We start from the raw sequence: 22,749 nt of genomic DNA, 5'->3' as shown, positions 1-22,749 counted from the left end.
TACATATGCCCCACCCCATGGGTTTGACACTCTCCGTGTTATTGCGCATGTCAGAGCAATCTGGGGCAGATGGAGGGGAGAAAGGTGTGCACTTGGTCCTTTTGGCTCAGGAGGCCAATCAAATAGCATCACAGGGGTCCAAGTTTGCTGAACCAGTGTTGTGTGTATGTGTCTGAGTTGCAGAATGTGTTCAAGCACACACAGACACGCAAAAGAAAACACACACACAGAGAACCACATCTCGCTCAACCCACATACATTATCTGTTTTATTCTCACCCCCAACTTCTTTACCTAGTTGCACACCCATCTGTAGTCTCTCTTTCACACACCGCTCTCTCTCCGAGATGGCTCTAGACACTGTGCCGCCGGTTGTTGATCATGGTCACAATGTGTGACAGGTCCAAGCTCTTCATCATCACCTCCATGAACTCCTCATCTTTCCTGGCTCCTTCCACAAACTCATCCAGTGAAAGCTCGCCTGTTTCAGACAGAGACAGATCACACCAGGTCACTCTCATTCGTGTCTGGGGCAGAGAAAGGTGGGAATAATTGCCCCCTGCACAATCAATCAGTGCCCCCCCCCAAGTCAGTGTTTGGAAGTACCAAACAGCCTGCCCATTTTGAAGCCACCAGAATTGGCAGTGTTGGTAGGTCTGGAGCCTCCTTTATCTCCGTGCAAGTCTGACCTTGGTGCCTGCCTCCTTCCCAAAAAGGAGTTAACTCATAAGAAACTAGTTCCTCTCCAGAGACAGGCCACTTGGGGCTACATTACAGGGCAGTGGATCATTCAGAAGGGAAGGTCTGTGGGGCCAAGGAGGAAGGGCCATGGGGAAGCTGCTCTAAACAGTGAGTTGACATTGCCTGAGTCTCCCAGGGCTAGCCTGAAGTACTGCTGTGCCCACCTCTGCCACTACTGGCTCCTGCTAAGAAGGCTAAGACGCAACAGAAGCAGGCAGCTTGGAGAGGCTCCACGCAGGCAAGGCAGCCAGCAGATGCATGGGAGCGGCAAAGATAACGTTCAGGGAATGGGCCTCTTTTGGAATTCACAGGGAGGCAACTGAATGGGGCTTATGTTGGGGGAACAGGAGAGAGTAAGAGAGGGAAGGCCAGAGGACAGAAAACCTATTTAAGCTAAAGTGACATACCTCCTGTGGCTCTACTGCCTGCCCTGGCCCAAGTGACTTTTTATTATCCCAAGCTCCAATTCCCCCAATCCTCATTTAGCTGGGACCCTGGTTTCCATCCCTAATTCCACTTTCTCTCTTGGAAAATTTCTGGCACCAGTTCTACATCCTCCATGAACACAGAGAGAAAAAAGGTTTCAGAGTAACAGCCGTGTTAGTCTGTATTCGCAAAAAGAAAAGGAGTACTTGTGGCACCTTAGAGACTAACCAATTTATTAGAGCATGAGCTTTCGTGAGCTACAGCTCACTTCATCAGATGCATATCGTGGAAACTGCAGCAGACTTTATATATACAGAGAGAATATGAACCAATACCTCCTCCCACCCCACTGTCCTGCTGGTAATAGCTTATCTAAAGTGATCATCAGGTGGGCCATTTCCAGCACAAATCCAGGTTTTCTCACCCTCCACCCCCCCACACAAATTCACTCTCCTGCTGGTGATAGCCCATCCAAAGTGACAACTCTTTACACAATGTGCACGACAATCAAGTTGGGCTATTTCCTGCACAAATCCAGGTTTTCTCACATCCCCCCCACCCCCATACACACACAAACTCACTCTCCTGCTGGTAATAGCTCATCCAAACTGACTCTTCAAGTTTAAATCCAAGTTAAACCAGAACATCGGGGTGGGGGGGGGGTAGGAAAAAACAAGAGGAAACAGGCTACCCTGCATAATGACTCAGCCACTCCAAGTCTCTATTTAAGCCTAAATTAATAGTATCCAATTTGCAAATGAATTCCAATTCAGCAGTTTCTCGCTGGAGTCTGGATTTGAAGTTTTTTTGTTTTAAGATAGCGACCTTCATGTCTGTGATTGCGTGACCAGAGAGATTGAAGTGTTCTCCGACTGGTTTATGAATGTTATAATTCTTGACATCTGATTTGTGTCCATTTATTCTTTTACGTAGAGACTGTCCAGTTTGACCAATGTACATGGCAGAGGGGCATTGCTGGCACATGATGGCATATATCACATTGGTGGATGTGCAGGTGAACGAGCCTCTGATAGTGTGGCTGATGTTGTTAGGCCCTGTGATGGTGTCCCCTGAATAGATATGTGGGCACAATCGGCAACGGGCTTTGTTGCAAGGATAAGTTCCTGGGTTAGTGGTTCTGTTGTGTGGTATGTGGTTGTTGGTGAGTATTTGCTTCAGGTTGCGGGGCTGTCTGTAGGCAAGGACTGGCCTGTCTCCCAAGATTTGTGAGAGTGTTGGGTCATCCTTTAGGATAGGTTGTAGATCCTTAATAATGCGTTGGAGGGGTTTTAGTTGGGGGCTGAAGGTGACAGCTAGTGGCGTTCTGTTTTTTTCTTTGTTAGGCCTGTCCTGTAGTAGGTAACTTCTGGGAACTCTTCTGGTTCTATCAATCTGTTTCTTTACTTCTGCAGGTGGGTATTGTAGTTGTAAGAAAGCTTGACAGAGATCTTGTAGGTGTTTGTCTCTGTCTGAGGGGTTGGAGCAAATGCGGTTGTATCGCAGAGCTTGGCTGTAGACGATGGATCGTGTGGTGTGGTCAGGGTGAAAGCTGGAGGCATGCAGGTAGGAATAGCGGTCAGTAGGTTTCCGGTATAGGGTGGTGTTTATGTGACCATTGTTTATTAGCACTGTAGTGTCCAGGAAGTGGATCTCTTGTGTGGACTGGACCAGGCTGAGGTTGGTGGTGGGATGGAAATTGTTGAAATCATGGTGGAATTCCTCAAGGGCTTCTTTTCCATGGGTCCAGATGATGAAGATGTCATCAATATAGCGCAAGTAGAGTAGGGGCTTTAGGGGACGAGAGCTGAGGAAGCGTTGTTCTAAATCAGCCATAAAAATGTTGGCATACTGTGGGGCCATGCGGGTACCCATAGCAGTGCCGCTGATCTGAAGGTATACCTCAGCCTGGTCCAGTCCACACAAGAGATCCACTTCCTGGACACTACAGTGCTAATAAACAATGGTCACATAAACACCACCCTATACCGGAAACCTACTGACCGCTATTCCTACCTGCATGCCTCCAGCTTTCACCCTGACCACACCACACGATCCATCGTCTACAGCCAAGCTCTGCGATACAACCGCATTTGCTCCAACCCCTCAGACAGAGACAAACACCTACAAGATCTCTGTCAAGCTTTCTTACAACTACAATACCCACCTGCAGAAGTAAAGAAACAGATTGATAGAGCCAGAAGAGTTCCCAGAAGTTACCTACTACAGGACAGGCCTAACAAAGAAAATAACAGAATGCCACTAGCCGTCACCTTCAGCCCCCAACTAAAACCCCTCCAACGCATTATTAAGGATCTACAACCTATCCTAAAGGATGACCCAACACTCTCACAAATCTTGGGAGACAGGCCAGTCCTTGCCTACAGACAGCCCCGCAACCTGAAGCAAATACTCACCAACAACCACATACCACACAACAGAACCACTAACCCAGGAACTTATCCTTGCAACAAAGCCCGTTGCCGATTGTGCCCACATATCTATTCAGGGGACACCATCACAGGGCCTAACAACATCAGCCACACTATCAGAGGCTCGTTCACCTGCACATCCACCAATGTGATATATGCCATCATGTGCCAGCAATGCCCCTCTGCCATGTACATTGGTCAAACTGGACAGTCTCTACGTAAAAGAATAAATGGACACAAATCAGATGTCAAGAATTATAACATTCATAAACCAGTCGGAGAACACTTCAATCTCTCTGGTCACGCAATCACAGACATGAAGGTCGCTATCTTAAAACAAAAAAACTTCAAATCCAGACTCCAGCGAGAAACTGCTGAATTGGAATTCATTTGCAAATTGGATACTATTAATTTAGGCTTAAATAGAGACTTGGAGTGGCTGAGTCATTATGCAGGGTAGCCTGTTTCCTCTTGTTTTTTCCTACCCCCCCCCCCACCCCGATGTTCTGGTTTAACTTGGATTTAAACTTGAAGAGTCAGTTTGGATGAGCTATTACCAGCAGGAGAGTGAGTTTGTGTGTGTATGGGGGTGGGGGGGATGTGAGAAAACCTGGATTTGTGCAGGAAATAGCCCAACTTGATTGTCGTGCACATTGTGTAAAGAGTTGTCACTTTGGATGGGCTATCACCAGCAGGAGAGTGAATTTGTGTGGGGGGGTGGAGGGTGAGAAAACCTGGATTTGTGCTGGAAATGGCCCACCTGATGATCACTTTAGATAAGCTATTACCAGCAGGACAGTGGGGTGGGAGGAGGTATTGGTTCATATTCTCTCTGTATATATAAAGTCTGCTGCAGTTTCCACGATATGCATCTGATGAAGTGAGCTGTAGCTCACGAAAGCTTATGCTCTAATAAATTGGTTAGTCTCTAAGGTGCCACAAGTACTCCTTTTCTTAGAGAGAAAAAATTGATTGGATTTTTGCCAATATCTCCCTCTCCTGTCTCAAAAGGCTGGATTCTGTGTAATGCTGAGTCCTACAATCCTCACTGGAGACAGAGAGATTGCCAGGAGTTGCTGGCTTCTAGGAACACAGGAATTGCAAGACTGGATCAGACTCATGGTCCATCTAGTCCAGTGTCCTTTCTCCGATGCTTAGGGGGAAGAGTCAGGAAGCCTCACATTAGGGACCTAGGATTGGAAGGGCCTCCTGGGTCATCAAATCCGTTCCCTGTAATTACAGGAAACCCTGGCATATAATCTTGTTAATAATGTATTTCAAGATCCACCCTGGAGCTAGTTAGTTTGTTTGTACCCACTACTCCTATTGGATGACTGTTTCAGAACTTCATTACTCTGATAGAAACCTTCTAATTTTCAGACTAAATTTATTAATAATTTATTATTATTTCCAGACTAAATTTATACACATTTATTCTTGTACCAACATTGCTTAAACAGTTCTTCTCTCTCTTTGTTTTTTCTCTCCTGATGTATTTATGAAGACATCCTTTTTTATATCCTTTTTCTGCCTTAATTTTGCTAGGGTGCACAAGCCAAGCTCTTTTAGCCTCCTCACATGAGATGGGTCCAAAGAAGAACTAGATAAATTCATGGAGGATAGGTCCATCAATGGCTATTATCCAGGGATGGTGTCCCTAGCGTCTGTTTGCCAGAAGCTAGGAATTGGTGACAAAGAATGGATCACTTGATGATTACCTATTCTGTTCATTCCCTCTGGGGTACCTGGCATTGGCCACTGTTGGAAGACAGGATACTGGGCTAGATGGACCTTTGGTCTGACCCAGTGTAGCTGTTCTTATGTTCTCTATTCCCCAGTCATCCTGGTAGCCCTTCTCTGCACCTGTTCCAATTTGAATTAACCTTTTTTTGAACATGGTGACCAGAACTGTACCCAATATTCCAGATAAGGTGTTCCCAGTACTTCATAAAACAGCATAAATATTTCCCTCTCTCTACTGGAAAAATATTTCGCCTGATACATGTTAGGATTGCATTTGCTTTTTTATAGCCCCATTATGTTGGAGCCTCATAGGCATGCTGCAGTTGATTAATACACACAAGTTGTTCTCACCCTCTGTCATTTCCACTGTTGACACACACACCCTGCCTCAGCCTACAGCAGAAATTCTTGTTGTTAGTTTCTAAGTGCATGAATTTGCACTTTAGGAAGCTATAGGATAATCTGTCCACAGGAAAGACTCCTCCTAACCCCCAATAGTTAGAGAGTGGCTGAAGCCCTAAAGCAGGAAGTTTATAACTCTTTTATATCTCTTTTGTTAGTCTTCACTGTTGTAATTATGAATATGCTTATTATCCATATAACCATCCAATACCTCTTGAAGTGTCTGTTCGAACCTTGGCTTGAGACAGTTCTGCATTTTGCCAATGAACATCAACACTCTTCAAAATGTGAAAATCTCTACCACAAGCCTGGGAAAAGAACTAGTAGCTGATGCTGCTCTGCTGCCTGTTCAAAAAAATAAAATCTAGTGTGACAGAGTGGGATACGGCTGTATCAAACTGAGTGACCTTTTGTTTTGTAAACTCCATTTTTGTACTCTAGCTGCCATTTTGTGTTCTAGGTTAAAAAAACAGCCTGGCCTGGATAAGGTCTGTCTGTTCCAGACACTGCCACACTCAGGAGGCACATGGGACACCTTGTAGAGGCCTATTGATGATGGAGCCATCAACTTTGAAAAACTCTCAGTGACTGCCCAGCTCAAGAGATAATGGTTTTCTTCATGTAGGACTCACATAACAGTTTGGCATTTCCCAGCTGGGTACTTGGCAGAACCTAGATTCAAGGAGGGGGCTTCTCTGACAGAGTGGTCACCACCTGTCAGAAGTTCAGGCTAGAAGAGGGATGCTACCTCCCTGAAATGCTGACCAGACCTCAGAGTGCATCTCAGGACTGTTTGTTATTTTGCACAGATCTGTAACTCTCTAGTGCTTTCCTAAGCATAAATTGATAGTGATTAAGAGTCCTTGACTAGGTCTGTGTTCCTTGCTTGCTGGCCACATTGTCCCTGAAAAGGTTAATTGAGAAGCTCAGTGCTCCCACAGCGAGGTGGAACTCTGAGGGAACAGGTCTAAGGCAGCTGGACTGCTGAGCCCCACATCCCAAGGAAGGGTGAAAGATACACATTGTGCACCTGGGAGTGTACTTTAAAGATCCAGAGCTTGGAACAGCGATTCAGCTTTTCCCCGACATGGTTGATGTAAGTGCATGTGGAATCCAGCAGTTGGCTTTACTCACATCAGACTTGTGTCCTTCCAGAGGGGCAATGGGCCATGTACTGACACTTAGTAGCTCAAGACACCTGAACTATTTGGAGTAGAGGGGCTGCAGAAAGTGTGGAGCTTACCTACCACAATACTGGGGTATTAGCCTAGACTCCAGCTTCCCAAGACAGATGTCCAAAAGCTGGAACTGGTCCAGACAAGGCAGGGCTCCTGGCAGGTGTGACTTTCACTTCCTGGCTTGATCAGTTCTCTTCCCCTCTCCTCTTCCGATATACAAACCTTTTCTCTACCCTTGATTGTTTTATCATTTTTTGTTGCCCCATATTAGAGCCTGTCATGCTCACAGGCTTCCCATTCATTTGTGTCCAGCTGAAAAAGTTGCCCATGAACTCTCTGCTCCACCCTCTCTGATCCCAAACCCTTCATACCTCATGATGATCTCCCCCACCTTCAGTATCCCCCCAAAACCTCCCCACTCAGGTAATTATAGATCTTTCAGTCTGACAGCGATCCCAGACAAGATAATGGAGCGGCAGATATGGGACTTGATTAATGAAGACTGAAAGGAGGATAATATAATCAATGCCAATCAACAGAGCATTCAGAAAGGGAAGTATAATGCCAACAGTCCCCAGTCATTGTCGGGCAGGATCAAACTGGGGACCTCTGGAGCTTTGTGCATTAGCCTCGACTGCATGAGCTAAAAGCCAACTGGCTGTTAACTCAGGCTGTAGAGCAGAATCATTTTCTCTCTGTAAGTGGTCTTGTTGCCACTAGTTAGGACAGAACACCACACCCAGGAGGTGTGTGGGTTACAGAAGCATTAAATGAGGGAAGCAATGCTTCAGGAAAGGACATAGATGGAGGGGTGTGAGAGATCTTATCAAAGACAAGAGAGCATAAAGTTAGCAAGGAGGCTATTGGAGGAGACTGGGTCCCAGTGGATTGCTGGCAAGATGAAATGAGAGAGGCCGACGGATGAGCTGAGTAAGAAGGCAGAGACAGGAATCTCACCATCGCCATTGACATCGATCTTATTGAAGACTCGGTTGGTGAACTCCTCCGCACTAGTTTCATGGTCACAGCCATTAATAGCACGAATAGCCTGGAAGAGAAGAGGAGGAACTAAGCAGCTGGCCCAGGATTAATCTGCTGCCATGGGACCATGGGTGGGACTGATCAATCACACACCTCATAGTGCAGGCTCAGAATATAAAACACTCACAAATGGCCTCAATATGAGCAAAGGTGTCTCCCCACTCCCACCCACTGTTTCCATGGGAAAAGCCTAGAGAAACCACCAAGCCTCACAGCATGCCCTGAAGGGCATGAAATCCAGACTCTGGTGGATGGAATGGGCAACTAATGCTCACTGAGCATGCCCTCCAACAGCCTCCACTCATGCAAGACAGTGGAGTACTAGCCCAAGCAGCTGGTAACAACTGCCCATGAATCAGACAATGACGGAGGCAGGAAGGCAGGACCCAAATTACTTAGGTCTTTAGAGGTTAAAATTCACCCCTTGAACTTTACCTGGAAATCAGTTTGTACCAAGGAAAAGTCATAGAGCACTGGTGGGGTCACATGCTCTCCAGAGGTAACGTTGCTGGATAAACAGACCACCGTATTCAGAACTAGTTGCAGTTATTCATTTAATTTAAGGTGCAGCCTCACAGAGTGCTTTATAGAAATCCAAACACGAGACAACAAAGGTAAACCCAAAGGACATGCATCCAAAAGAAAAAGGTTGCAAACCTTGTGTCAAGTGAAAATAACAAAAAGCACTCCTAGAAACATAGAAACTACCAGGTTGGCTCTGAGCAGGTTCCATACAACTCAAGATGCTATCTCAGACAACGGCCAGCATGCTGATCCTAAGGATTTTAATTTGATCATTTTGAGTTGAGAGACTTTTTAGCAACCTTCTTCAGTCTTTTTAAAATGTCTTTTGCTAAAGTTGAGTGTCACCTTGTTGTGTTTTTGGTACCCTTTCTCCCCCCAGAATGTTGCATTAATTTATGCTGTGGTCACTCTTACTTAGTGGCCTAGCTACAGTTATATTCTTATTATCTTCGCAAGCAGGCTGGCTAACCTAGTGAGGAGGGCTTTAAACTAGGTTCACTGGGGGAAGGAGACCAAAGCCCTCAGGTAAGTGGGGAAGTGGGATACCGGGAGGAAGCAGGAGTGTGCGAGAGGGCAGGGCTCCTGCCTCATACTGAGAAAGAGGGACGATCAGCGAGTTATCTCAAGTGCCTATACACAAATGCAAGAAGCCTGGGAAACAAGCAGGGAGAACTGGAAGTCCTGGCACAGTCAAGGAATTATGATGTGATTGGAATAACAGAGACTTGGTGGGATAACTCACATGACTGGAGTTCTGTCATGGATGGATATAAACTGTTCAGGAAGGACAGGCAGGGCAGAAAAGGTGGGGGAGTTGCACTGTATGTAAGGAAGCAGTATGACTGCTCAGAGCTCAAGTATGAAACTGCAGAAAAACCTGAGTGTCTCTGGATTAAGTTTAGAAGTGTGAGCAACAAGGGTGATGTCGTGGCAGGAGTCTGCTATAGACCACCGGACCAGGGGGATGAAGTGGATGAGGCTTTCTTCTGGCAACTAACGGAAGTTACTAGATCGCAGGCCCTGGTTCTCATGGGGGACTTCCATCACCCCAGTATCTGCTGGGAGAGCAATACAGTGGTGCACAGACAAACTAATTTAAACTGATTTATTGGAAAGTGTAGGGGACAATTTCCTGGTGCAAGTGCTGGAGGAACCAAGTAGGGGCAGAGCTCTTCTTGACCTGCTGCTCACAAACCAGGAAGAATTATTATGGGAAGCTAAAGTGGATGGGAACCTGGGAGGCAGGGACCATGAGATGGTTGAGTTCAGGATCCTGACACAGGGAAGAAAGGAGAGCAGCAGAATACGGACCCTGGACTTCAGAAAAGCAGACTTTGACTCCCTCAGGGAACTGATGGGCAGGATCCCCTGGGAGAATAACATGAGGGGGAAAGGAATCCAGGAGAGCTGGCTGTATTTTAAAGAATCTTTATTGAGGTTACAGGGACAAACCATCCTGATGTGTAGAAAGAATAGTAAATATGGCAGGCGACCAGCTTGGCTTAACAGTGAAATCCTTGCTGATCTTGAACACAAAAAAGAAGCTTACAAGAAGTGGAAGATTGGACAAATGACCAGGGAAGAGTATAAAAATATTGCTCGGGGATGCAGGAGTGAAATCAGGAAGGCCAAATCACACCTGGAGTTGCAGCTAGCAAGAGATGTTAAGAGTAACAAGAAGGGTTTCTTCAGGTATGTTAGCAACAAGAAGAAAGTCAAGGAAAGTGTGGGCCCCTTACTGAATGAGGGAGGCAACCTAGTGACAGAGGATGTGAAAAAAGCTAATGTACCCAATGCCTTTTTTGCCTCTGTCTTCACGAACAAGGTCAGCTCCCAGATGGCTGCACTGGGCAGCACAGCAAAGGGAGTAGGTGACCAGCCCTCTGTGGAGAAAGAAGTGGTTCAGGATGATTTAGAAAAGCTGGATGAGCACAAGTCCATGGGGCTGGATGCACTGCATTCGAGAGTGCTAAAGGAGTTGGCGGATGTGATTGCAGAGCCATTGGCCATTATCTTTGAAAACTCATGGCGATCGGGGGAAGTCCCGGATGACTGGAAAAAGGCTAATGTAGTGCCCATCTTTAAAAAAGGGAAGAAGGAAGATCCTGGGAACTCCAGGCCAGTCAGCCTCACCTCAGTCCCTGGAAAAATCATGGAGCAGGTCCTCAAGGAATCAATTCTGAAGCACTTAGAGGAGAGGAAAATGATCAGGAACAGTCAGCATGGATTCACCAAGGTCAAGTCATGCCTGACTAATCTAATTGCCTTCTATGACGAGATAACTGGCTCTGTGGATGAGGGGAAAGCAGTGGACGTGTTGTTCCTTGACTTTAGCAAAGCTTTTGACACAGTCTCCCACAGTATTCTTGCCAGCAAGTTAAAGAAGTATGGGCTGGATGAATGGACTATAAGGTGGATAAAAAGCTGGCTAGATTGTCGGGCTCAAAGGGTAGTGATCAATGGCTCCATGTCTAGCTGGCAGCCAGCATCAAGTGGAGTGCCCCAAGTGTCGGTCCTGGGGCCGGTTTTGTTTAATATCTTCATAAATGATCTGGAGGACGGTGTGGATTGCACCCTCAGCAAGTTTGCAGATGACACTAAACTGGGAGGAAAGGTAGATACGCCGAAAGGTAGGGATAGGATACAGAGGGACCTAGACAAATTGGAGGATTGGGCCAAAAGAAATCTGATGAGGTTCAACAAGGACAAGTGCAGAGTCCTGCACTTAGGACAGAAGAACTCCATGCACCGCTACAGACTAGGGACCGAATGGCTCGGCAGCAGTTCTGCAGAAAAGGACCTATGGGTTACAGTGGACGAGAAGCTGGATATGAGTCAACAGTGTGCCCTTGTTGCCAAGAAGGCCAATGGCATTGGTGAGGCCTCATCTGGAGTACTGTGTCCAGTTTTGGGCCCCATACTACAAGAAGGATGTGGATAAATTGGAGAGAGTCCAGTGAAGGGCAACAAAAATGATTAGGGGTCTGGAACACATGACTTATGAGGAGAGGCTGAGGGAACTGGGATTGTTTAGTCTGCAGAAGAGAAGAATGAGTAGGGATTTGATAGCTGCTTTCAACTACCTGAGAGGTGGTTCCAAAGAGGATGGTTCTAGACTATTCTCAGTGCTAGAAGATGACAGGACAAGGAGTAATGGTCTCAAGTTGCAGATTGGGGAGGTTTAGTTTGGATATTAGGAAAAACTTTTTCACTAGGACGGTGGTGAAACACTGGAATGCGTTACCTTGGGAGGTGGTAGAATCTCCTTCCTTAGCAGTTTTTAAGGTCAGGCTTGACAAAGCTCTGGCTGGGATGATTTAATTGGGGATTGGTCCTGCTTTGAGCAGGGGGTTGGACTAGATGACCTCCTGAGGTCCCTTCCAACCCTGATATTCTATGATTCAATAGATTCAATGATTCAATATTTTAAACCTGCTACTTAGAACTAAGTCAATAGTTAGCCAACTGACTTCCTAGCTGAACTCAGATGTCCCCCAAGAACTCCCAAAGGGGAGGGTGAGCTAGAGTGGGGGCAGTGCATTCAGGATGTTTGTTGTTTTCTGTGGTCCTGTACTTCCTGTGTATTTCTCATAGTATTAAAGACAGAGAATGGTGTTTTGGAAACCTGTGCAAAGAAAGTCTGCATGTGATATGTGCTATGCCTACCATATGCCCCTTGAAGAGGTAAAATAAACGAGGGTCCCAGAATACCTACAACATCTGGAGTTCAGGGAGAGAGTGTGTTTGAACTAAGAGGAAGTCTGGAGGCATCAGCCTTGGTAAGAGAGGCTAGGCAGTTGGGCCACAAGGTCTCTATCCTTAGTAGGGAGTGCTTGATAGAGAAGCTGCATCCTGAAAGTGTGTCTAGAATCCTAAGGCTCGAGCAGTGCCTAGACTCAGTTCAGACTTTGGCGGCTTAAACACGAGATCCAGTAGCTGGATCACCTCACAGGAGTCTGGTGCGTGGCCAAAAGAGTGGCTCTACTGGATCTGTGACAGGGAAAGCGGCCAGAATTGAGAGCTGCGCACAGCAGGAATCTCTCTGGATTCTCCGCTGGTCCACCAGCGCTGGTGAGATTCAGTGTGGGCATCCCACTGATTTACAGAGTAATGAGGGCCAAAGTGTACACAACCCCCAGTGTTATCACCTTAATAATGTTGAGCAGTTCATGTCGGTCAATGCAGCCATTGCCATCCACATCATAGAGCTTGAAGTACCAACGTAATTTCTGTTCCATCTTTCCCCGGAGAACTAGGCTGAGTGCAGCCACATACTCCATGAAATCGATATACCCATCCTGTGGGAAAAAGAAAGGGATCATGAGAGTTAGAGTTCACAGACATAGGTGCTGAGAGAACGCTGCCTCTATAGCTAATATCTCTGCAAGGTCAAGTCTGGGAAAGATGTAGCTAAGTGCCTGGGCACCAGAAGCCTGGCCTTAGCAGAAAATGGCTGGCTTTAGTCCAAGTTGGGAAGAGGAAACAGGCAGCAGCCTGGCTCTGCTCAGGATGCATGCGACAGTTATGGGTCAACTTCAGATTTTTCTACAAAATGGTTCTGGAACACTTGAGAAAACAGGCTCCATGTAATTATTATCTCTTACATGTTTATAATAGCCCCCTGTGCTCAGTGCTTTCCAGATATGAAGCCCTCACTCCACATGTACATGATCATGTCCTTCTCCCCAAAAGCCATGACTGATTAGGGGGCAGGAGAGCCAGCCCCAGAACACTGGTTGGCTAGAGGACTGGAATGACAGCTCACCCCTGACTTCCTGCTGTCAGCCCATCTCTCATTGTAGGAGAGGAATGCCAGTTCAGAGCAGGAGCTCAGCCATTCCCAAGTGGTTGTGTCCATGCCAATCAGCTGGCACAGAGGCTGAACTGCAGACAGGAGCCACAGGGCTTAGGCAAGAGCACACATTACTATTGCTGGGAGGAGGAAGAGACCCAAATGTATCTTGAATTTGGGGTTAGGGTATCAGCCTAAGGAGCAGGATGGGGCATATTTACAGGAAAGATGGGAGGATGGTCCATATGCAGCAGAGGAGACTTGACCATCATGGCATCCATGAATATGGATACCAGACAATGCATCAGAGATGAAGTCACCACTCCAAGCTCGCACTGACAGTGGCAGAGGTAACACTATTTTCGGATTAAGAAACTTTGGCCAGGGGCTGATAGGACTCCTAATCTGATTAGAGAGCATTCCTCTGTATATTTAAGCACAGGGGACTTGGTCCATTGTACTGTTGCTGAGGTGTGGGGAGGCATGTGTGACTTTCCCCTCCTAGGGGCCCCTGAATGGTCCTTTGTACTAACTGAGGTCTGGCTCTACCCAGCTAAAAGTGTTAGTTTATAGCTGAGTGCAGCAGTTATTTCTGGGGTTAATTTCTGCCTCAGAGAGGACAGAGACAGAAGTCAGGGGAACAAATAGGGATTCACCTGTGCTGAGATCAGAGCATGGATCTGGATGCCATGCATTCTAATGTACTAAGGGACTTCACAGATTTTAAGGCCAGAAGGGACCACTATGATCAAGTCTGACCTCCTACATAATGCAGGCCTTAGTGTTACCAACTGATTCTTGCATCAAGTCCATAACATCTGGTTGCAATGCAGCAGTGGTTCTCAACCAGGGGTATGTGTACCCCTGAGGGTACTTAGAGATCTTCCGGGGGTACATCAACTCATCTAGATATTTGCCTAGTTGTACAATTGGCTACATAAAAAGCACTAGCAAACTCAGTACAAACTAAAATTTCATACAGACCATGACTTGTTTATACTGCTCTATATACTGTATAATGAAATGTAAGTACACTACTTATATTCCAATTGATTAATTTTATTATATGGTAAAAATGAGAAAATAGTCAATTTTTCAGTAACAGCATGCTGTGACACTTTCGCATTTTTATGCCTAATTTTGTAAGCAAGTAGTTTTTAAGTGAAGTGAAACTTGGGGATAATTGGGACAAATCAGACTCCTGAAAGGGGTACAGTAGTCTGGAAAGGTTGAGGACCACTGCAATAGAGCATAACTTTTAGAAATATATCTAATCTGGTTATAGTGATAGAGAATCCAGCACATCCCTATATAAATTGTTCAGCAAGTTAATTAACCCCATCACAGATATTATTGGCCTGCCCCTGCTGGCCACCCATGATACTCCTGTGTGGGAACCCAAGCCACTAGATCCCTAGGGTGTTTTAAGCATCTGGAGCCTAAACAGAGTCCAGCCATTGCCCCTCCACCTTGGGGTCCTTAGGTACAGTCTCAGAGTGCAGACTCTCTATTTTGCACTCCCTCCTGAGAGCTGGAAACTATGATGATTTTGGTGATCTGTCTCTACAGCTTATGAAGTCTGGTTAATATTATGTAATTGCTCTTATGAAAACTACTGTATGACGAATGCCTCTCTGTATGTGTATTCATTATTCCATTCTATTCAGAGTCTTATATGGCATTCCTCACCATAGTATCTGTGCACATTCCAGCCGCACATTAAGCAATGTGACCACACATATGTTGTATGTTTATTCTCTCATCCTCTTCCCACAGGAAGCAGCATGTGCAGTGGAAAGTCTTGTTTTGGTGGTGTATGGATTATTTGTTTAATGTAAATATACCTGCTGCTATGTGTTTATGTTAGAGAAAGCAAGGTCAAAAAGGTGCCTGGTATTAAATGAGGATATTGATATAATAGACATTACAGAAACTTGGCAGAATAATGATAATCAATGGGACATGGTAATACCAGGGTACATAATACTGTATATAGGAATGACAGACTAGGGTGCACTGGGGGAGTGGCACTATATGGGGGAGTGGCACTAAAGCTCAATTTGTTTAGTTTAACAAAACGAAAGTTGAGAGGTGACTTGATTACTGTGTATAAGTACCCTCACCAAGAGAAAATACCAAGTAGTATAGGGATCATTAATGTAATGGAGAAAGTCATAACAAGACCAATGCCTGGAAGCTGAAGACAGATAAATTCAAATTAGAAATAAGGCACACATTTTTAACAGTGAGGGTGAGTAAACACTAGAATAAACTACCAAGGGAAGTGGTGAGTTCTCAGTCTCTTGATGTTTTAAAATCAAGACTGGATGCTTTTCTGGATGATCCCATGATTTAATCCAGAGTAGATTGATCACTTTGATTTGAAAAATCAAGCAAGAAACCTTGATTTCAATAATCAATTATAACCTTGTTTGCATTTGTACTATCAGTTATTTATCTAAAGAAAGGTTTGTTCTCATTGGTTGGTAAGTATTAAAATCTGTGGATTTGTAACTGACTATAGCATTTACTCTAAATTTGGCACTTTTTGCTCACCAGGCTGACACACACACACACACAATATATATATATATATATTGAGAGAGAGAGAGAGAGAGAGAGAGACTTTTACTTAAGCAATTATATAGCTTAATATTTATTCAGATTCTTTATTTTTACTTTTTAATGTTAGAAAAAGGTAAATAAAATCTTTTATTTAATTAGATTAATAATTTTTTTACTGATTGATTGTGCCAAGTTGTATTTGGATGGAAATCGGAATTCAATTAAAAATGCACAAAAGCAGCATTTTAAAATTATGTTTATTAGTTAAATAAAACTACCTTAAATGGCTGTTTTCAGAGTAGCAGCCATGTTAGTCTGTATCTGCAAAAATAAAAGGAGTACTTGTGGCATCTTAGAGACTAACAAATTTATTTGAGCATAAGCTTTCGTGAGCTATAGCTCACTTCATCGGATGCATGCAGTGGAAAATACAGTGGGGAGATTTATGTACACAGAGAACATGAAACAATGGGTGTTACCATACACACTGTAACAAGAGTGATCAGGTAAGGTGAGCTATTACCAGCAGGAGAGCTGGGAGGGCGGGGGGGGTGGGGGTGGCGGGGAACCTTACATTGGCCAAACTGGACAGTCTCTACGTAAAAGAATAAATGGACACAAATCAGACGTCAAGAATTATAACATTCAAAAACCAGTCGGAGAACACTTCAATCTCTTTGGTCACTCGATTACAGACCTAAGAGTGGCAAATTTTCAACAAAAAAACTTCAAAAACAGACTCCAATGAGAGACTGCTGAATAGGAATTAATTTGCAAACTGGATACAATTAACTTAGGCTTCAATAAAGACTGGGAGTGGATGTGTCATAACACAAAGTAAAACTATTTCCCCATGTTTATTCCCCCATCCCCCCCACACTGTTCCTCACACGTTCTTGTCAACTGCTGGAAATGGCCCACCTTGATTATCACTACAAAAGGTTTCCCTCCCCACCCCACCCCCGCTCTCCTGCTGGTAATAGCTCACCTTAACTGATCACTCTTATTACAGTGTGTATGGTAACACCCATTGTTTCATGTTCCCTGTGTACATAAATCTCCCCACTGTATTTTCCACTGCATGCATCAGATGAAGTGAGCTGTAGTTCACGAAAGCTTATGCTCAAATAAATTTGTTAGTCTCTAAGGTGCCACAAGTACTCCTTTTCTTTTTAAATGGTTGTATAAATATTTTGCATTTAAATCAAATTAACTTATTAAACAAAGGAAGTATTATCTATAGCTAATGAAATGAACAGATTGTTTCTGGTCACAATGTCCTTCAAGATTTTAGAATTATTAGATCTCATCCTCTCACACCTCATTTTTATTCATGGATTGAAAGAAGCTTTCCTGCTTTTTCAATTCCCCATCAGTTTCTCAACTTTCAGTTGAATGACTATTTTCTTCAACTTGTTGAATAAACTGATATGAACAAAATATTCTCTCTGCACCTGCAGAAAAGGTTACTGTTGTCAAAAGCTGGTTTAGCAGTCAAACAACTCTGGTTCCAGGCGCTTAGCCAGTGACTTCCTTAAGTTTAGTAGTCTGAATTTCTTTAAAGCTCCAGCAGCTAATGTACTGCTTGACATTTTTTTAATTTAATTTAAATTAGTTTATTATATTAAGGCCTAAAGTTACTACAGATTGTCATAATTTCAAATAGGTTTGTTTTTAAAAATGAACATTTAATTTAAATTAAAAAATCTGATTTAAATAAAAAAAATCCTTTAATTTTTTTTTAAAATGGACTTTTATCCACCCTGCTTTGACTAAACAGAACTTATGCTTTAGTCATACCCAAGTTATTGGGCTCAATACAGGGGTAAGTGGGTGAAATCAAATGGCCAGTGATATACAAGAAGTCAGTCTAAATGATCTAATTGTCCCTTTTGGCTTTAAACTCTTTGAATCTTTGAGTCTCTCAAGAAGAGTTTGCCCACAGGTGATGTGAGAAAGGGGATTTCTGCCTCAGGTTGGGCCAGGTGGGATCTCCACCAACAGCCTGCAGTGACCCATTGCCTCTCTGCTCTAGACAGGCAGCCCTCTATTGAAGCATTAAATAGACTGTGCCAAATATGAGACAAAATGCAAGACACCTAGAGCTAATCTGAGGAGCAATGCATTATTCTGTCCTGGTCCCAGAAAGGGCATCCAAGCACAAAGGGGACTCACCCCTTTAAATGAGCATGCCATACTGCTAAATACATCACTGCTATTTTACTCCACCGCCCCCAGGTTACTGGCTCCTGTTACCAGCAGATGGATAATACTCAGAAATATTACACTAAGTTCCGGTGGCCACTTTTTTGTGCTATTAAAGAAATGCCATATTTGAATCTCTCATCCCTAAAGACATAGGGATAATAGGATGTAAAAGGCAGTTGTAGCTTGAATAGCAGGAAAGAACTATTGAATAGCATCTACTGGGTTTTGGAATGGTCTCTCAAGGGAAGAGGTAGAAGCTCCATCACTTAGGATATTTACAATTAGGCTGGGGAAAGCAACAGAGTGTAGGGAACAATCCTGAAGTAGCCCGAGCTGTGGGCATAGGAGGAATGGACTAGATGGGACCTAACAGAGAAGTCCTAGACATGGAAAGAGCTAAACAGTGAGGTATAGAAATTAATTAGCTTTTCCTGGCCTGTTTGCTCTCAGGAGAGTTCTCAGAGTCTTAAGCTGTTCAGGAAAATTGGCTCTTAGGTCCCCCAGGATAATTTTGGTATTAGGTGAGACACTTATGTAATTCAGCTCCTCACACTAGGGACTGATTTGTTTCCACTATTAACCCTTCTGCTTTTTTCTCTCTCATGTCTATAATACCAGTCAAATATTCCTGCACCCACAGCAAGCACTGCCTGCACACAGCACTTGGCCTTGCACAGTCTGCAATGCCCAAGACCAATGCATGGATGCATTAGAAAGCTTGGATGACCTAGGCTCAGGTTCAAAGATGTTTGCAAGAGGGACCTGAAAACGTTCAACACTGACACTACAAGCTGAGAAGTTGCAGCTAGCAACAGGCTACATTGGAGGGCTGTGCTTCATCAGGGAGTCGAAGAAACTAAAGAGAGGTGGTTGCAAGAGGAAAGCAAAGAAAGCAAAGAGGCATGCATAACTGGCCTCAAGCATGAGGCTTCATCATAGGCTCTGTGCTTTATGTTTGCATTATCTGTGGCAAGACTGTCACTCAAGAATTTGCCTTTTTAGCCACTCGCAATGTTGCAGAACAACAAATGGTAACTCAACAGCTTTGGTGCTTACACCATCATCTTTCGAGACAGATGGTTGCCATTCACTACAAAGCTACACGTAGTCTTAGTCCTATGCTCTGTAATAACCCTAAACAAGAGCTCAACACATTAGGCTTCCTTCATACTTATTAAGGGAGATGTGTTATACATTCTGTGTGAGATGGGAGGTCACCTATATTGACCTGCCAAACCTCAGCTTCACACCCATTGCTCTTGCGTTGTTATGGCTTTATTTAACTACTCCAACTTCAAATCTAGTCATTTTATAAAAAAAAGGTACCCTTTTAAATAATTAATATTTACTGCACAACCTGCTGCCTAAACACTATAGTGCCAGGCACTGGAAATATATATAATATTCTTTTATCATTAATAATAACCTACTGAACATCCCCATTCTTCACTACTGCTCACAGTACCAAAATACCTCAAGAAAGCGACTCTGGAAAGCAAAGGGCTTTGTCTGAGCTGTCTTAACATTTTTGGGTGGGCCTGCAAAACAATTTCCTGTTTACCATGGTCACCACTCTAGATACAGGACTGACCTGTGGATTTTAGGAAGGGACAGTGATTCTTTGGGATATGAGATATTTATGTAGAACCCTCAGCCCTGTACTACTGTACATGAGTGCAGCTGCTCATCTCTCTCAGCCTTAGAGCTTGATTTACATCCATTTACGTTTTCAAGGCTGTTGTCACAAGGAAGGGAGCTAGAGACATACTGTTTTCCTAAATGAAAGCAGACAGCTACCTTTACGTCTCCAGACCCACTGAATCAATGGCTCATGACTTGGATGTACTGGGCCCCAAGGCAGCTCTGGTGCTTTTCAGTTTTTAAGTACTCCACTGTAAACTGATTGTACTTCCCAAAAATGCTGTAAAAGCAAAAGGACAGAGGATGCCTCAGCATCTCTATAAAGAGATGACAACTAGGGAAGCACTTGCACCTGGTAATTCCTGCAAGACCTTCTGATTTCCCTTCCCCCAGTGCTTTTCTTTCCCTCTACCAACCTGACTACAGTCATCTATCCATTTCACATCTGCCAGTGATTAGTTCCCTCCTTGACCCACAGATACATGCTCCTCTCTAGCTTGCCACCTAAGATAGTCAGGAGCTTGTAGGAGGGAGGTAGCTACATGGGATGCATCAGCCTTGGAATCAGGGGTTTCAGGCAGCAGGGAGGAGTCCTACCCTGCCTCATAGATGCTCCAGACCCCATTTCTCTATCCTCTGTTGAAAGCCCTAAGCTGGACCCCCTACACATCCATAAGACAGTCATTTCAATTGCAAACAGTCTGGAAACTGCCCCATTGTGTAAAGTTTACAAATAAATCTATTTTAGTGTTCCATATTCTCAAGTGATATCTGATACTGGGCAAACTACAGGACTGTAATAAAAGGGCTGGAAAGAGCCTGGTTAAACCTGCATCCACTTCCTACAATGCTCTATTAGTGAAGCAAGAGAGATGCGCTGCAGCTTATTGCAAGCACCTGAGAAGAGGGCTCATTATGCAGGTGACCAAACTCAGGAAAGACAGACAATGAAGTGCCATAGCAGAAGATACAGGTACCTCTCTTACCTGAGAATCACCCAAGAATACAAAAAAAGGAACATAAAATGCATAATTTTGCACTCCTACATACTACAAATACACAGGATCCCTGAAATATACTAACCCTGCCAGAGCAATGAACAGTAATGTGACAGTCAGGCTCCCCTCTCTTTTTCAATATTCTAAACTCCATCTCTCTCCCTAAGGCACATTTCTTACATTCAGATGTTTAAGTTTGGTGCCTCTGCTAAAAAGCATTCTGCTGACCAAGATTTGGAAGTAAAATTGGAGATGCAATCACGACTGCACTAACCGTGATACTTTGGTTTCTTTGTGAGCTGTACAAGGCTGTCTAAGTTTCCCGTTGGGTAAGAACATACCTTGTTCATATCAAAAGTGCGGAACATCTGTTCGATGTACTCATTGGCCTCTGGATCCAGCCCCCGAAGCCCAAAGAACTGTTTAAATTCATGCTCAGTCAGCTGTCCCGATGGACACTCCGTCATAAACTTTTTGTACCAATGGTGGATCTCAACAGCTTGCAGATCATCTACTGTAGAACTACCACTGCTCCCCATTTGTGTGGTGGGATGCTAAGAGCCCTCTGGAATCACCTCTTCCTCTTACAGTTCTCAAAGCAACCTCTGCCTGCTGCCTTCCACCTTCACTCTCAACATCAGCTCATTTAAGTGAGGGATATACCCTCCCAGAAGCCAATTACAGTTGTTAATCTGCTCTTATGCTGACTTAGAAACCTTAAAGCCTCAATGATATAAAGTCTCCTGGAAATGGAAAGAAGTTGAAGGATAATCTAGCAAAGCACTGCTATTTCAGGAAGTAAATCAGAAGGGGTGAGAGATAATCAGATACTGGCAGGAGGGACTGTCTTGGTATTGCCCTTGTTTTCCATGCATTGGTCTAATTTTACATGAAGATGTTATTACACCTTTCTGGCAAAAAAGGTGGAAGGTTGGTGTTTGCAGTAAAAAAAAAATAATGAAGAATTAGAACTGTGATCTGCTCCTCTCTGTGCCTTCACAGTGACTGAGTCAAAGTCTTTGATAACTTTGTATAAAACACATATGGGGAGATTTTGATATCACAGAAACTGTCCTATACATGGCAGAGAAGACTCATAGGCACAAAGGGCAATAACCTTCTCTACCCTAGAGATTCCATTACAGCCTATCTTCTCACATCCAGTTTCCCTTCCGCACAAACAGGTCTCTCTTTAGAGTCCCCATTCACACATTACATTATTTCTACAGTGTCCCTCACAAAAGACTAGAACACTTTTTAATTAAACTAAGAACCATCTCTTCAATTTTGACATGAAATATGGAACAGTGGCCACCAGTTCTGCGAGCAAAGAGCCAATACTAAATGTACAAGGCTACCTAAATATTCACTGTACATGGCTCTCATCATACTAACAAAGCAAGGGGAGGGTGCTAAAGAGGCAAATGTGGTACAAACTAACTCACTGTGTCATGAACAAATTGAACCAATGTGATAAAGAATATGAAGAGAAGTTTTTCCAGTTGTTTATATATCAATTTTGGGACTCTGGGAAACAAGATGAATTGGAAATTCTGATTGATGAGAATTTTTTTTATATAATTGGCATTATTGAAACCTGTTGGCACAGTTTACATGATTGGAATGTTAATAATCACTGTCTACAATCTGTTTAGGAAGGATAGAGTGGGTAAATGAGGTAAGGGGGTGACTACAAGACATCATTACCTCTCAGAGTTATTGATAACTCAGAACTCAGTGATGGAGTCTACATCACTGACTATTTTAAAGTCAAGATTGGATGTTTTTCTAAAAGATCTGCTTTAGGAATTCTGGGGAAGTTCTATGGCCCGTGCTATACAGAAGGTCAGAGCAGATGTTCACAATGGTGCCTTCTAGCTTTAGAAGCTATAAACCACAGGGTCTTGAATACGCTAACTAACTAACAACAACTAACTAACAATATGCTAACTAACAAAGCCCAGGAGGGGTACTGGAGGGTGTGTGTGTGTGTGTGTGAGAGTGAGTGAGACACAGATCACCAAATCAAACTGGAGAACATGATGAGTTACTCCTCAAGCA

The 22,749-nt window shown here is 44.0% G+C and overlaps 1 protein-coding gene across 1 annotated transcript; it reads right to left on the bottom strand.

Annotated features, from left to right (window-relative positions):
- Window positions 1-310: 310 nt before the first annotated feature.
- On the bottom strand, window positions 311-21,227 carry LOC140905556 (guanylyl cyclase-activating protein 1). The gene is made up of 4 exons (XM_073329083.1): window positions 21,030-21,227; window positions 12,633-12,782; window positions 7,876-7,966; window positions 311-480 (listed from the first exon to the last, which is right to left on the bottom strand). The coding sequence occupies exons 1-4, from the start codon at window positions 21,225-21,227 to the stop codon at window positions 353-355; spliced, it is 567 nt and encodes a 188-aa protein (XP_073185184.1). The 3' UTR covers window positions 311-352.
- Between the last annotated feature and the right edge of the window lie 1,522 nt (window positions 21,228-22,749).

The sequence above is a fragment of the Lepidochelys kempii genome, chromosome 1 (genome assembly GCF_965140285.1).
Source record: "Lepidochelys kempii isolate rLepKem1 chromosome 1, rLepKem1.hap1, whole genome shotgun sequence".
Classification (NCBI taxonomy): Eukaryota; Metazoa; Chordata; order Testudines; family Cheloniidae; genus Lepidochelys; species Lepidochelys kempii.
This window is presented reverse-complemented; position numbering and strand designations above follow the sequence as displayed.

Coding starts and splice junctions, on each gene's coding strand:
- LOC140905556 (XM_073329083.1), bottom strand. CDS start 21,227: ATGGGGAGCAGTGGTAGTTCTACAGTAGATGATCTGCAAGCTGTTGAG. Junction 7,967..12,632: donor AACTGCTCAACATTATTAAG/GTGATAACACTG, acceptor CTTCTCTTCCAG/GCTATTCGTGCTATTAATGG. Junction 481..7,875: donor GATCGATGTCAATGGCGATG/GTGAGATTCCTG, acceptor TGTCTGAAACAG/GCGAGCTTTCACTGGATGAG.